General features: G+C 35.4%; 1 protein-coding gene across 1 annotated transcript in view; it reads left to right on the top strand.

The window, feature by feature from the left end:
* Positions 1-6,545: 6,545 nt before the first annotated feature.
* LOC132558750 (synaptojanin-1-like) overlaps positions 6,546-14,056 on the top strand; it is a 31,071-nt gene continuing 23,560 nt past the window's right edge. Inside the window, exons 1-9 of the mRNA XM_060223345.1 lie at positions 6,546-6,666; positions 8,947-9,033; positions 10,069-10,336; positions 10,631-10,856; positions 11,462-11,545; positions 11,910-12,238; positions 12,906-12,987; positions 13,361-13,516; positions 13,734-13,890. Of these exons, the coding sequence (XP_060079328.1) occupies positions 6,546-6,666; positions 8,947-9,033; positions 10,069-10,336; positions 10,631-10,856; positions 11,462-11,545; positions 11,910-12,238; positions 12,906-12,987; positions 13,361-13,516; positions 13,734-13,890 (1,510 nt within the window). The remainder of the gene's footprint in view (positions 6,667-8,946; positions 9,034-10,068; positions 10,337-10,630; positions 10,857-11,461; positions 11,546-11,909; positions 12,239-12,905; positions 12,988-13,360; positions 13,517-13,733; positions 13,891-14,056) is intronic.

Here is a 14,056-nt window from a genome sequence, read left to right as displayed (position 1 = left end):
TCAATATACAGAGGGTTGGTGTCTGATACAATCACCTGTCAATATACAGAGGGTTGGTGTCTGATAGGGTCACCTGTCAATATACCAAGGGTTGGTGTCTGATAGGGTCACCTGTCAATATACAGAGGGTTGGTGTCTGATAGGGTCACCTGTCAATATACAGAGGGTTGGTGTCTGATACAATCACCTGTCAATATACAGAAGGTTGGTGTCTGATACAGTCACCTGTCAATATACTGAAGGTTGGTGTCTGGTACGGTCACCTGTCAATAAACCGAGGTTAGTCTATGATTATATGTGGTTTGTCAGGATTGATTGCGTCACTCGTCCAATAAAGTTTACGGTCATCAGGTCCCGACCCATAATGTCAAAACAAAATACGCATGCAAAAATTTCCTGTCCTCGTGCCAGTTTTTAATCAACGTCTCAATTAAAAATGTGAGAATTCTTTGGACTAATAACATGCAAATAACCAGATGCTAACACTTGTGTTACATTCCTGCCTGATAACTCGCCGTAATGTATTCAGGAGGGGGGCTAAATAGTTAGCAGGGTAAAACGAACTGAACTTTAAAATACGTCGGCTGCTATCGTGACAAGGTCGTGATGGACTCACCTGCAGGTTTCTTTGGAATAAATGTCAACTTAAGGCTGTCATCATCGTAAATATTATTGACTTGTATCTAATTTGATGCAGTGTTAATTAATCAGGTGAGAGGATTGTACTTACCGTGAAGTGCTGATGAGACCGCCGGCTACAGTGACTGCATCAGGTGTGTACAATCCCGAGATCAGGTGAGGCGGGGCGAACACAGCACGTGACCTCCCCTCGGCTAACTTTAATTGGACGTGTCACGTGAACCGTTTAATGATAAACGTACGAGATTCCTATCATTCTTACGAAACTTCATTCACAAAACAAATAACCGACATTTCTTTAACAAAATTCACCAAGTATATGTTGTCTTATTTTTGACATGTAATGTACAACATTAATGTTTTCATCCATAAAATTAGATCTATAAAATACTTCGTGCCCGACAAAACTTTTATGTCGCGACTGGGAATTCCAAATGCTTGTGGAAAAAAACATGTATTTTACAAAATAAGAGACTATTCACATAAAGGCGATTTATACACGGAGCGCTAGAAGCAAATTAAATCATCGTTGTCATAAATCAAAATTTACTGACTTTTAGATTTAAATATACACAAGGACTACACAATTTTAATTTAACATTAGAATTACTCATTTATGGTGACCCAAACTTGTCTCAAGATGATAATATCATTATATTTGAAAAGGTGCAAAGGTACATCCTAGAGTCGGGTAGATTCTAGGTGCCAGATGGAGTTTCTTTGTGCTCTCTTTACCTCTTCCTTTCTCCTATCTTACCAAATTATGTTATCTCCTTATGGTTTACATATTAGCGGACAGTGTTCATCAGTGAATGTTAAGTTAAAAAAAAAATCTCTTTCAATGTGTTTAATGTAAATTGTACTATTGTAACTTTTTTATATTGGAGATGGCTTAATATAAGATTTATAATCTTGTTGCCAGATCCATTTTCAATTTTTTAATTTGTGTATGTGTATGTTGTAAATGAAAATCTGAAAATAAAATATTGTTTAAACCAAGGACTACACATAACAAGAATATTTTTAACGCAGTCTTATTCATTACCTATTAGGTTATTTTCTTTATATTTTGTAACATTTTCTTCATGTTGGTAATGTCAATAGATTAGAAAATCTTATAACACAACCAGTACAAGATTATAGTGCGACTATTTCCGACCTTAGTATACATAGGATTATAGTGCAGCCGAAAAAGTTTTTCGATTCCGTACCATATCGTACGCTACGCTCCACACTGACCACTTGTCCTGTGAAGGTGATTGAGAAGTCACCAAAACGTCACACTCTAATCTTCTACCGGTTGTGTTATAAGAACTTCTATTCTGTTTTCTTTATAGATTCTATGAAAATAACAACCAGTTGATTTGTGTATATTGATTGTGGCTGCATATACATTGCAGTATAATGTAGATAACCATATAATTATTATTTTTCCCCATTTAGTGATTCCACTCGTTAAAATGTTAGTCATATTTATGAAGGCTATGATTTTGTAACGACCATTGGGTATAAGTCAAATTTACAAAAAAAAAAAAAAAAAACAAAATAAAACAAAACAAACAACACGAGATGTATGCAGCAAGTTTTACTGTGTTGTAACCAACATAGTAAGTCTCGTGTTGAAAATCAACCAAAAGTCACATGTACCGGTAACTGTGTGTGAAACTTGGTTTAGTTGGACCATAAATGACAACGGAAAACATTGTGGAGTGAAAAAATCAGAATACGATATTTAAATAAGTACGTTTATCTGTTCCAAATAAATCACTGTTGTTTCACACTAGGAAGATCAAATGTAGTTAAAGGGCGTGGGTTACTTTCTGTCCGAATGTGGTATAACACTATCACAAAACATCCCTATTGTACGGCAGTCATTGAAGGCTGGGATCTTACAAACATGTTGGAGTTTGACGGAATGCAAAACAAGTGAAACTGTGTGGAAATAGTTGTTTGCAAATTTATCCTTGGTGACTGTTCTCAACTTTCAGGAGAATGTTTTTAACCGAGTTTTGTACAAAACGTACCACGTGGAATTAGGTGATATCAGTTAACCCTCGAGGTAGAAGAGGAGGTAACAGGTAAAACATGGCAATTCAAACTCAAGAACGGTGAAACCAGGACAAAATACAAACACAAGGGCTGTCAGAGAGGTTATGCTCCCCGATTAGACAAAATTTAAGTATAAAAGAAAACAAAGGGAAATAACTCCTAAATTATGCAAAAACGAGCGATGATTCTTGTGTACTGCACTTCTCCTTGGTGAGATATATCTACCTATTAAGTTTTATGTTGATACCATATGTATTTTTTTCATGCTCCGGACAAAATTATTACGGACGGACGGACAAAACGGCGACTAGATGCTCTCCATTCGGGCGGGGAGCATAAAAAGAAAATGGTATACGGAAACCATTTCAGATTTAAAAGTGTTGGGACTACACTAAAATTGAACTATTCCAATACCCGGAGATCAGAAGACAGCACCCCTGTTGATCGACTGCAGTTCCATTTACGGGCGGGAACCCACTGACGTATCTTGACTTTTGAGAAACTGTATGGAAATATTTGTTAAAGTTTATATGAAGTGCTACATTATGTAACCATCACACTCACATATCTATCAATTTTCTCGAAGAACAAGGATTCACACCAACCGAATCTAATTGCCGATTTCTTAATTTCATTCTTTTCATTAAAACAATATTTCATTCAATTATATAAATACATGTATATTTAATGTCACAGGGATGATTTAGAAAAAAATACGAATGTACTTAAATTAATTCGCTTACTCATACTCTCATACACAGAACCGTCGGCATTAATTGTGTGTTGCTGCTTCTAAACACTAGATTTTTTTTAAAAATAATATATTCATATCGTTTCAATGAATTCAAGCATAGGAGAAAGCCAGAGTTTACTCATTTCCGCTAAAATGTAGCTTAATTATTCCAATACAGTGCTATCACATGACAGCATCCCTAACGCATGACACACATATTGAAGGGCGAAGCCTACTAACGTATACTGAAATTTGACGGGATGCAAAAACCAGTTGGTTAACTTTTAAATTGTTTAATGCAAAGAGGCATTCTAAAAGCTGTCGCACCTCTTGTTTCCTGAAAGACTGTTCTCCAATCACAAGGAGAAAACAGGCATATTTTAAAATTCGATTTTATTGAAGAAAAAATAACGACATATCAACAAAATCGTAAGCATAGTAATGAGGACAAAATATGAACAAAGGAACATTTACAGGTGGATCCTTTTTAGTTCACAGAAAATGAATCAAATGGAGCATAAATACATGACACAGTCTTTGGGGGGCACGAGCCCGTTGACATGGTCGTTTTCACAGGATGCAGAACTTGCGAAACTGAACGGAAATGGCTCGTCGTAAAGTGTATCAGTATAGCGTGACATTACTCAAGTCTCACACCGATAGTTTCTTAAGGAAACAGATTTATTTCTAAAGTGTTATATCTATCTTCAATGGCTTCAAGCACACCGGAAATATTTTGAATGTGATAAAAACCACAGACTATTCCAATACAGCAGTGCCATCACTAGCCGACATCCCTGTTGTACTGCACATTCACTGAAGGACACGAGCCCATTGGCAAATGCTGATATTTGACGGGACACAAAACTCGGGGAACTTTTGGAATACATGTTTGTTGAATATAAAACAATAACAATTAAAACCCATCGTTTTTTATGTTTCAACATCAACTTCTCAATCAATTTCATGATGGGGAATCCAGCTTACGGAAGAGTTGGGCAATTTCTTTCTTTACGACCAAATTGGTTTTTAAAAAAAGCTAATTAAACCATCACAAAGCAGCATCCAATACAACTATTGAAGGCGGGAGCTCACGAACAGGTGTTGGACTTTAGAGGGATACAAGACTGTGCAACTGCGCGAAAATGATTGTGTTACCGTTAAATAAAGTAATGTAGTCTTATCTAATCGAATACGTTCGTATGGCGTTCTTGTTTTTTCCATCGATTGTATTTCCTTTTCTTTTTCGTGTTTTTTGTTTTGTTTTTTGTTTTTTGTTTTTTTGTTTTGTTTTTTTACCTCTGTTTCCACCTCTTTTCCTCCAAACTGCCCTCTTTCTTCTTTTAAATTTCAGATGTCAGAAACTTTGCAAAATGGCTACCATCTGCGTCTCGTTTTGGACAAAAGACACGGGTAAAATGAATGTTGACGCATGCTCAATGGTGATGTCATCATATTGGTGGGAAATCGATTGAAATTGATGCGTTATGTCGTTCTTGATTGTACGAGGAGGTACATTTCAGAGCGTGATCTCATTTTTGGAAAAAATATTGATCACTTCTAGCGCGGCCAAACTCAACACAACTTTGATATAAAACATAGCGTAATATTAGAAAATACTTCGGTAAAGCTATTACATCTACATGTCAAATAAAATGATAAATACTTAAACATCTTTTTATGAATATTGGGATGAGATAAACTAGTTACAGCTCTGAAATCATTAATGATACCTATATCAGGTAAGTTGAGAGTCTCGTATCAAAAGAGGGGAGGGACGTGTGGCAGTGATGATGACTTATTGACACGCCGAGTAACAACTTGATATGCAACGCTGTACGATCTCAATTTTCTTTATTGAATAGACAGAAAATTTCGTTACAATTTTCAGAACCAGGCTCTACTGAATTGGAAATCCCAGTTACTTTCTTCTCAAACCCCAAAATTCTCATGGACGACTAGATGTTGTGATATGTACTTGAATCATTAGAATAATTCATTGTTTAGGCATGTTATTTGTGTTGCCCCATTTTTTGTTTTGTGCTTTAGAGCTCAATATGACGTTTGCTTGAATTGACTTTTATTTTCATTTCAGAATATTCTATTGTCTTGACGTTGGTGACAAATGGAATTGGGCAACAGGCAGAGCCTGTGAAAGCCCTCTCCATACAACTTAAACAAGTACACAGACACATCAATCAAAATTTAAGATATTAAATAATAATGATAGCATTCCAGGAAAAGAATTTAGAATATAGATTCAGTTGAATAATTATCTAACAAAAATGTCAGGCAAGCATTACCATCATTTAATATAGTGTTAAAGAGTAGTAAGATAAGATAGGTAATATAATTATATATAACAAGATGGAGTCAAAGTTTGTCAATTGATCACGGCACAGGCTGCAGGTTCAAACAGTCCATATACCCACAATCCTGAGCCGAGTCCTTAAAAATTGACAGGCGGACCAAGCTTAAGATAACAAAAAAAATGTATATACAAGAATACTAAGGCTAAAACAGGCGACCGGTATCAGTTATGAATCTCTGAACCAAATAAAGAATAGATTTATTTATATTTGCATCAAGTGTATGAGATCCTTCAAGAAATGTATCAGTGGTAAGAGGTATAGAATCACTAAGAGTAGAAAGAGAATTAAGGAGGAGTTGTCCTTGGATAGTAAAGAAGGGACAATGGAAAAAGAAGTGAGTAGGATCTTCAACTGGGTGGCCACAAGTACAGGCAGGGTTGTCTTTCAGGTGGGAATTAAATAAGTCAAAATTTGACTTTTATTACCATATAAGCAATAACAAAATAGTTCAATGCCGCGCCAATTCCTGAAATATCTAAATTCCTGGTTTAACTGCGAATTAACAGAGCTCTTCAAGTACTGTACAGCACATGTTCGTGTTTCGATACATAGATACACATTTAGGTTCTTAATTTTACACGGAAAAATTTTGCCGACACCTGTTTTTTCATTGTAACTCAATTATTATCAACTTAGAATTTTGAAAAAAAAATAATTAGATAAAATCGATCGCTATATTATAAGCTTGAAAGTAGATAGAGATAACGTGATTACAGGGAGATAACTCCTAAGAGTTTAACATAAAATCCAAGATGGCGATGACCAAGAACTTCCGGATATTCCACAAGCTCGAACCACCTTATAGTGTTATCTTGGAAAATAGAAACATTGATGACACTTTGATGTTCGAATCGAGTGCACTGGCTGTATTATGTAAGTCTTCCAAATTGCAGACATATTCGTCATGTAGTTACGAAGCTCTTTCGTCTGGCATGTATCTACACTTGTATGTATACAATGTTATGGGGCCGACCTCTTGCCATTTTTATTCTCTAAAATGCTTAATGTAAAATAGTATATAAAGTATACATATATATGTACGTATAGTTAGTAAGTGTCCGTTATTAGGGAGTTTTTGATCATGTGTTGGTCCCAGATCTTTCATGCAGTTTGGTCGATAAGGTCTGTGTTATGAAGTACACGGTACAAGTATTGATCTATTATCAGTACAATAGAGTAACCTCCACGGACAGTTTCATTATCAATTTATTAACGCCGAATCCTGGCTAAGGTTATCAAGTGTCTCTATATTCAATTGAAAATATTCAGATAAACACAAACATGACGTTTTCATTTGCTATTCTGATATCACTTTCAGTAGGTTTAATAGATTATGTATAATATTTTGTGTATTATTGACATTAATTATATGCCCCCAGGGTATAGTAGATTCGATTTACCCCCAAAATTGAGTTTGGAGATGGAAAGAGAATACGTCTCAACGGCGAGCATGATACACACTGACTCTGCCATAATGTAAATCATGAGCTTATTAAAAAAAAATGAAAAATTTTGAACCTTGATAAAAGCCCCAGAACACAGAGTCATATGCAGGTAATGCTTATCCCCCATGTAAGACACAGCTAGTTTACTTGTAGGTATACTAAAGGTCGGTTATAATTTAATTAATGAAACTTGGTCATTTACAAGAAAATATGTGCTTACAGTGATTTTTTTAAAAAAATGTACAGATCAGGTTTTTCATAAATGCAACATGCAATGTATGCATTTACACTCAAAGAAAGAAATAGTAGCAGGATGTGTACATATGGTGGAAGAGAAAAGATTTAGTCTGCAGATGGTAGTTACTATGTTTTCTAAACAGTATTTGTCAAACTTCCTTGAATAGTTAAGTTGGCTCCAGAATATATTAGCATGATGCTACCTGAGTGTTTTTTTCACCTGATACTGGGCCCCTTTTCAAATTGAAATGGTCAAATATCTACATGTGCACTAGTCCCCTGGTATTTGTACTATACTATATACTTTCTGTCCCGTGCTGACTTGGCAATGTAATGTATAATTTGTGAAATTTGGTAGTTTACGACATCCAATTTTTTTGACCATCAGTTGTTTTAAAACCTCCATCCAAACACAATGAAATAAAGCCCTAGTTTTAGGTAATTATGTTGTGGTTCATTACCTTTGCATCACCAATAAACAAGACTTTCTGAACTCTTCCAAGTAAAACTAAGTACATCGTACAGGATGGTGTTATGACATTGTCAATGAATTTTTTTCTATCAGTGGTCTGATGTCAGGTCAGTCTGGATATAGTATATGGTAGTCAAAGCCCCTAACTATGACAAATCATATGTAACCTAACCTTGATCAGATCTGTCTCGCTAGTGTCTGATCTGTCTTGAGTTGATTGCTCCTATTTCCTATCTTAATTGCGAAACCGATGTGCTACACATCCACATCACTGAAATAATGTTTGTCAGTGAGATAACAACTAGCAAGAGTCATGGAGCTGAAAACTCTGTTACTAACGAAGCCAGTGTCCAGTTTAAACAAGAATAATGGCCTTTATCACCACCTCTGGTTATGCCCCTGCATTAGACTATCAGGATGTCAGACACGGGATAACATTGAAGGTTTTGATGTGACCTTGCAGTGCCCCCAGTTGAACTTTGTATAACATATATGAAATCCCATCTGTCTGATGAAAAATCAAAATATTTTGTTTACACAAAGAAGAAAATCAGTACCTAATGTATATCAAGCATTTTCATAGAAATTTTTCAAGTGAGTCCAGAACACCATTTCCAAAATTAGGATGTGTCCCAAAGAAAAATGTGTATGTATATTTTGAGTGTCTTGTAGTAGCAGGTTGCTACCTCACTGAACATTATGTGGAAGGACCACTACATCTGATACTGAGCAAATGAGATTGAGTGTCTTGCTGAATGACACCAGCATGATAGCACACAATGATCTGTGGCCCCAGTTTTCTGTTGAGAAGCGTAAACTATCCTGAGAATAAAAACAATAGTCCTTGAATCTTTACCTGTGATAGCAAAATGTGATGTTCTACCAACAGAGCCATCACAGCCCTGTCAGATTTAAAATTAAGACTCAACAATATCATAGATATATAAAAATATGAAATATTCATGTTGGAATGTTGTTAATGTGTTAATATTTTTGCAGCCGCTGCTGAAACTGAAACCATCAAAAGACAGTATGTGAAAATCCTGGATGCCTATGGCTGTTTAGGTGTACTCAATCTTAACATAGGTAAGTTATCTTTTGATTTACTTTTTTAATCTCACTCTTAATGATCCTAATACTTTTAATCAGGAAGGTATTTTTTTAATTTCGCTTGAACAACAGCCAATCTTTTAAGCAATCGTTCTCAAATATATTACAGACTTCCAAAAAAAAAACATTTTGGGGATTTGGGGAAAAGCCAAGCTTTGTCATTCTTTTTGATAGCAAATATTTTTGTGCTAGCTTTTGAATCACACTTAGAAATCTACAGATAAGATTATGCAAATATGTAAAACTTAATTTATAAGAAGGGTAAGGAGTCAATCGCAACAAATTTCAAGTGTCACCAGTTAGTGTGTAGTTAAACTTTATTGTCGAAAAGTTTCGCCTCGGTCGAGTCTTCATCAGGACCTTTTTTTATATATTTTGTCAATCACCCAGCATACCTCTAGGTATCAAAGTTCAAATGAAGTACCCAACTGAAGAAAAACACACCTACCTGGTCATCGACATAGGCTCTACATTTCCCGTTCAAACTGAATTTATGTAACAACGATAATAAAACAAGCTATCAGTTTATATTAATCACTCTTGTTGGCCTGTTTTGAAGTGCATGATTTTAGATTTTTTTAGATTTTTTTATTTGGTAAAACACAATATTAAAATACATACAAACATGTAAAATAACAATTTTGTTGAACCAGGATAACACAGTAAAGTCCGAAGACTTATTTCCACTGTGGTCCCTTAAGTGATCTTGATGGGTTTTACTGTATCTGGGTAAAATCCATGTGATCAGACAGGTGATCCGATTCTTGTTCAGATCTAATCAGGGAATCAGACACATGTAGTCAAGGTGAAAGGCGAGTGTGATTCCACTGCACCACTAGACCATATCTGTCATTCTTAAAAACTTGTATCTCTTGATTACAAAGGAAAATTAGACAGTTGGAAATAAACTGAATTTATTTACATATGTAAAACATATATGAGCAATTATTTATTTTAAAAAAAATTGATCTTTACATGGAAAAAATGATTCAGTATATTCTATATTTCTAGGTGAGGAAAACATTCTGTACCTGGTGTTGGTAACTGGTTGTTTGTCTGTCGGAAAGTTGCTGGACTCGGAAATATTCCGTATCACAACCACACAGTGTGTATCACTACGGAATGGGCCGGGAGATGAAGACAGAGTGGCAGAAGTTCGGAAACTTCTCAACTCGGGGACATTTTACTTTGCATGGTCATCTGCTGGAGTTCCCTGGGACCTCACGTTGTGTGCCCAAAAGAAGTTACAGGACCATAATACTGACAACCGGTTCTTCTGGTAAGGTTTCTGTGTTCCTTAGATCAAAGGTGTCAGAGGATCAAAGTCATTGTTTATATCACCAAAAAATATCATTAAAAAATTATTTTAAGTTTTCAGAAAATCAAAATAACTAAATTGAAAATTGGCAAAGAGGAACCCACTTAATGTCATGTCTGTTAATGTCACTTTCCATTTAATATCATGTTTTCTTTTATCAAAAACATCAGTTCTGATTATATAACAGATAGAAACAAAATTTGATTGTCTCCCTTTACTGGAAGGTTGTACCTTGAATGTGGCTCTTTGTTTCAGGAATCGTAGGTTGCATGTCCACTTCCAAAGGTTCGGTGTTGAGTGCGACCAGTGGTTATTTAAGGCAATATGTGGTGGTGTAGAGATTCGCACAATTTATGCTTCGCACCGCCAAGCTAAAGCATGCCTCATATCTCGTCTTAGCTGTGAGAGGGCTGGCACACGATTCAATGTCCGTGGAGCCAACGATGATGGACATGTAGCCAATTTTGTGGAAACGGAACAGGTAAAGATGTTTTCTTGGAAGGAAGCACAAATTTAAATTTTTGAAACATGATAATGTGTATAGATTTCTAACATGTTAAAATCAAATCATCTTTCATGCAGTTCAGAAGCTATATGATATATACTGCCCTAGGAAAAGGCCTGATCAATTCAAGGGAAGAATTTGGTGACTGGTTCATTGAACCTGATTTGGGACGCCTACTAGAAGCTATTCAAACCAAGGACATAACAAGGACAGCACAGAACTGATGCTGATCTATCATTTGTATAAGAGGTTAAAATGATGAATTACTGTATTTGACCTGATAAGTGCACATGCCCCCATAAGAGCACCACCACCTCATTTTAGGGAAAAGGATGGATTAACATATATTAAGTTCATTTAATTACTGATTTGTATGTAAATGAAAAATGCTGGTTTTTTCCACCCAGATTTCACATTATGTACATAATTTTATTAAGCACATCCTTTTATGTCTTCGTAACCATACAGTGTGTTTATTACCAGGTATATCAAATACAGTTGATAGTCTAAAAGACAGAAAATTTGGAACATTTTCTGTGATGTCTGACATATCTTGGAAACTTTTTCCAATTATATTACAGGTAATATTTCTAGATGAACACATCTCCTCCTACATACAGACACGTGGCTCAGTTCCTCTTTTCTGGGAACAACCAGGTATTCAGGTATGTGGAAAACTCCTCACACAGATACAGTACAGCTCACTTGGCTCTTTTAAAATATATTCTTTAGCCTATCTTGTTTGTTTCTTTCAATTCATTCATCATTTTTTACCCCATCTCCAGCATACTTTTAAGTGCTTGATTTTTTGTGATAAAATTCTTCCTTCCTTAGGGATGTACAAGCTTTATGTAGGTCAGTGCTTTTATTTTTAGAAATCATTTTATCTGTAGGATTCTGGGTAAAGAACATGTAATTTTTTTAAAGTTTCTGAACCAAATTGAATTTCAAGGTTGTGCACAAAAATACTGGAGTATGTAGATTATTGTTACTATTTTTAGAAACTTCATATAAAATTCCTTGATATAGGTTGGATCTCATAGAGTGAAAATGTCACGTGGACATGAGGCCTCTGCCCCAGCATTTGAGCGCCACCTGGCGATGCTGAAGAGACTGTACGGTGACCAGGTGATTGTGAATCTACTAGGACAGAAAGAGGGTGAACATATGCTGAGTCAGGCTTTCTACGCACATCACAAAGCATCAAGCTTCAGTCAGATGATGACCCTTATCATGTTTGATTACCACAGTGAATGCAGAGGAGGCAACTTCAAAAACCTCGAGCGACTCAAATACAATATTGGAAAACATTCTGCCAACTTTGACTTCTTCTATAGTCAGGGCTCAGATGTACAGAAGTAAGTTGATGTCAGAAAAAATATGTGATAGCCATAGATCAATGTTACAGGTTTAAATTCAAATAATAAAACTGATGAAAATAAATATTGAAATTATAAATTGTTTATATTATCTGGTAGTGTTCAGTGATATCTGTTGATGTAGACTGTCCTTTTTCATTATAGCTGGCATTTTGACTCATAGAAATTGAAAAAATTTCAAAATTCACACACCTTGATTCAAGTTATAGAAATGCCTTAATTTTGGTAGAACCAAGTTAGTAAACATATTTTGTTTAATTGCCTCCTGCCATACCTCTCACATATTCAATATCTGTTTTTCCTTACATGTCATTTACATGTATGCTTCTGCATATCACCAAACTCCTCTGCCATGCCAAAAAATTGCATAAAAAAAGGGAAATAAAAGAAATTTTGCGCATTTTGTGGTACATAAGAGGTTGATATAAACATTCTTTGATCTCTGTCGTTTGAATACTTGTGATACATTATTTCTCTAATTTGAATGTTTGCGTTACATCATCTTTGTCATTTGAGTGCTTGTGTTGGATAGTCTCTGTCATTTGATTGTTTGTGATATTATCTTTGTCATTTGAATGCTGCTGTTATAGTTGGGATATCGATATTAACCTGGTCTGATCAAAGTCATTTGAATGTTTTGTTTCAGGTTCCAAAGTGGAACCGTAAGGACCAATTGTTTAGACTGCCTAGACAGAACCAATGCTGTTCAAACCATGCTTGCTCTTGAGGTAAGTTATATGTTTTTCTTAAGATTTGTCATTTTGACCTGTAATAAGTCCACAGATCCAACACATAATTTCTTTTTAAAGGATTTCAACTAACTGCAACATAAAATCTATGACACAGAAATATAATAATTGTCATCATTTTAAACTTTTACAAATGATCAGATAACAATATTGTACTTGTTTATATATAGAATTGGTGGGTTATTTGTTAAGGTTAAAAGGTGAAAGGTCACAGTTGACCATCGTTGAAATGAAAATTGTATATAAGATTTACAAGATCATTTCAGGAAAGATTTTGGTAATAACTGAGGTAGTCCAATTGGTAGATGATGACATCATAGGTTTGGTCACATTAAAAACTCTTTATGCACAGATGCTGCCAAAACAACTGGATAGTCTCGGTCTGGCGAACAAACCACAAATGGTGTCACGGTTCATTGAGATTTACAAACAGATCTGGCATGTCAGTGGAGACCATATAAGTAGAATTTATGCTGGTACAGGTGCACTTGGTGGAGGCAGGTCAAAGGTCAGATATTGTCTGGTATTAGTGTCTCTGAGCTATTTTTGTACTTCAACTTTTATATTGATGTTTAAATCTCTGTAGTGATCCTTATTTCCTGCCACATTTCTTAATACTTTTCGTTGTACAAATTTCAATGTATGTTAGGCATTACTGTATTTTATATAGGACAAAGCATTTTAGAATGAATAAAAGTTAATCTAAACAATATTTTTTGCCACAGTATTCTGATGCTGCTCGATCAGCTACTCGCACTATACAGAACAACTTCCTGGATAGTAGCAAGCAGGAAGCCATGGATATGTTGCTGATAGGGAGTTCCCTTAGAGGAGAGCTCGCTGATAAAGTACGAGCTCTACTTACTACCAGGAGTCTTCATGGTAGGTGATCTACAGGTTACAGTATAGCTCTTATTAATAAAATTTCTCAAAACCCATATGTTGTTCTTAAGAGCTAAAAAAACAAACTTCTTATGTTCTTGTCATTCTGTAGTGGCATACAGTGTTAATCAGGTTTGTTCATCGGGTCACATCTATTTCAGTTTGA

Source organism: Ylistrum balloti, unplaced genomic scaffold (assembly GCF_031769215.1).
Source record: "Ylistrum balloti isolate Yb309-2 unplaced genomic scaffold, AGI_CSIRO_Ybal_v1 Utg370822, whole genome shotgun sequence".
In the NCBI taxonomy this organism is placed as follows: domain Eukaryota; kingdom Metazoa; phylum Mollusca; class Bivalvia; order Pectinida; family Pectinidae; genus Ylistrum; species Ylistrum balloti.
The sequence above is the reverse complement of the archived record's forward strand: the minus strand, read 5'-3'. Positions and strand labels throughout refer to the sequence as shown.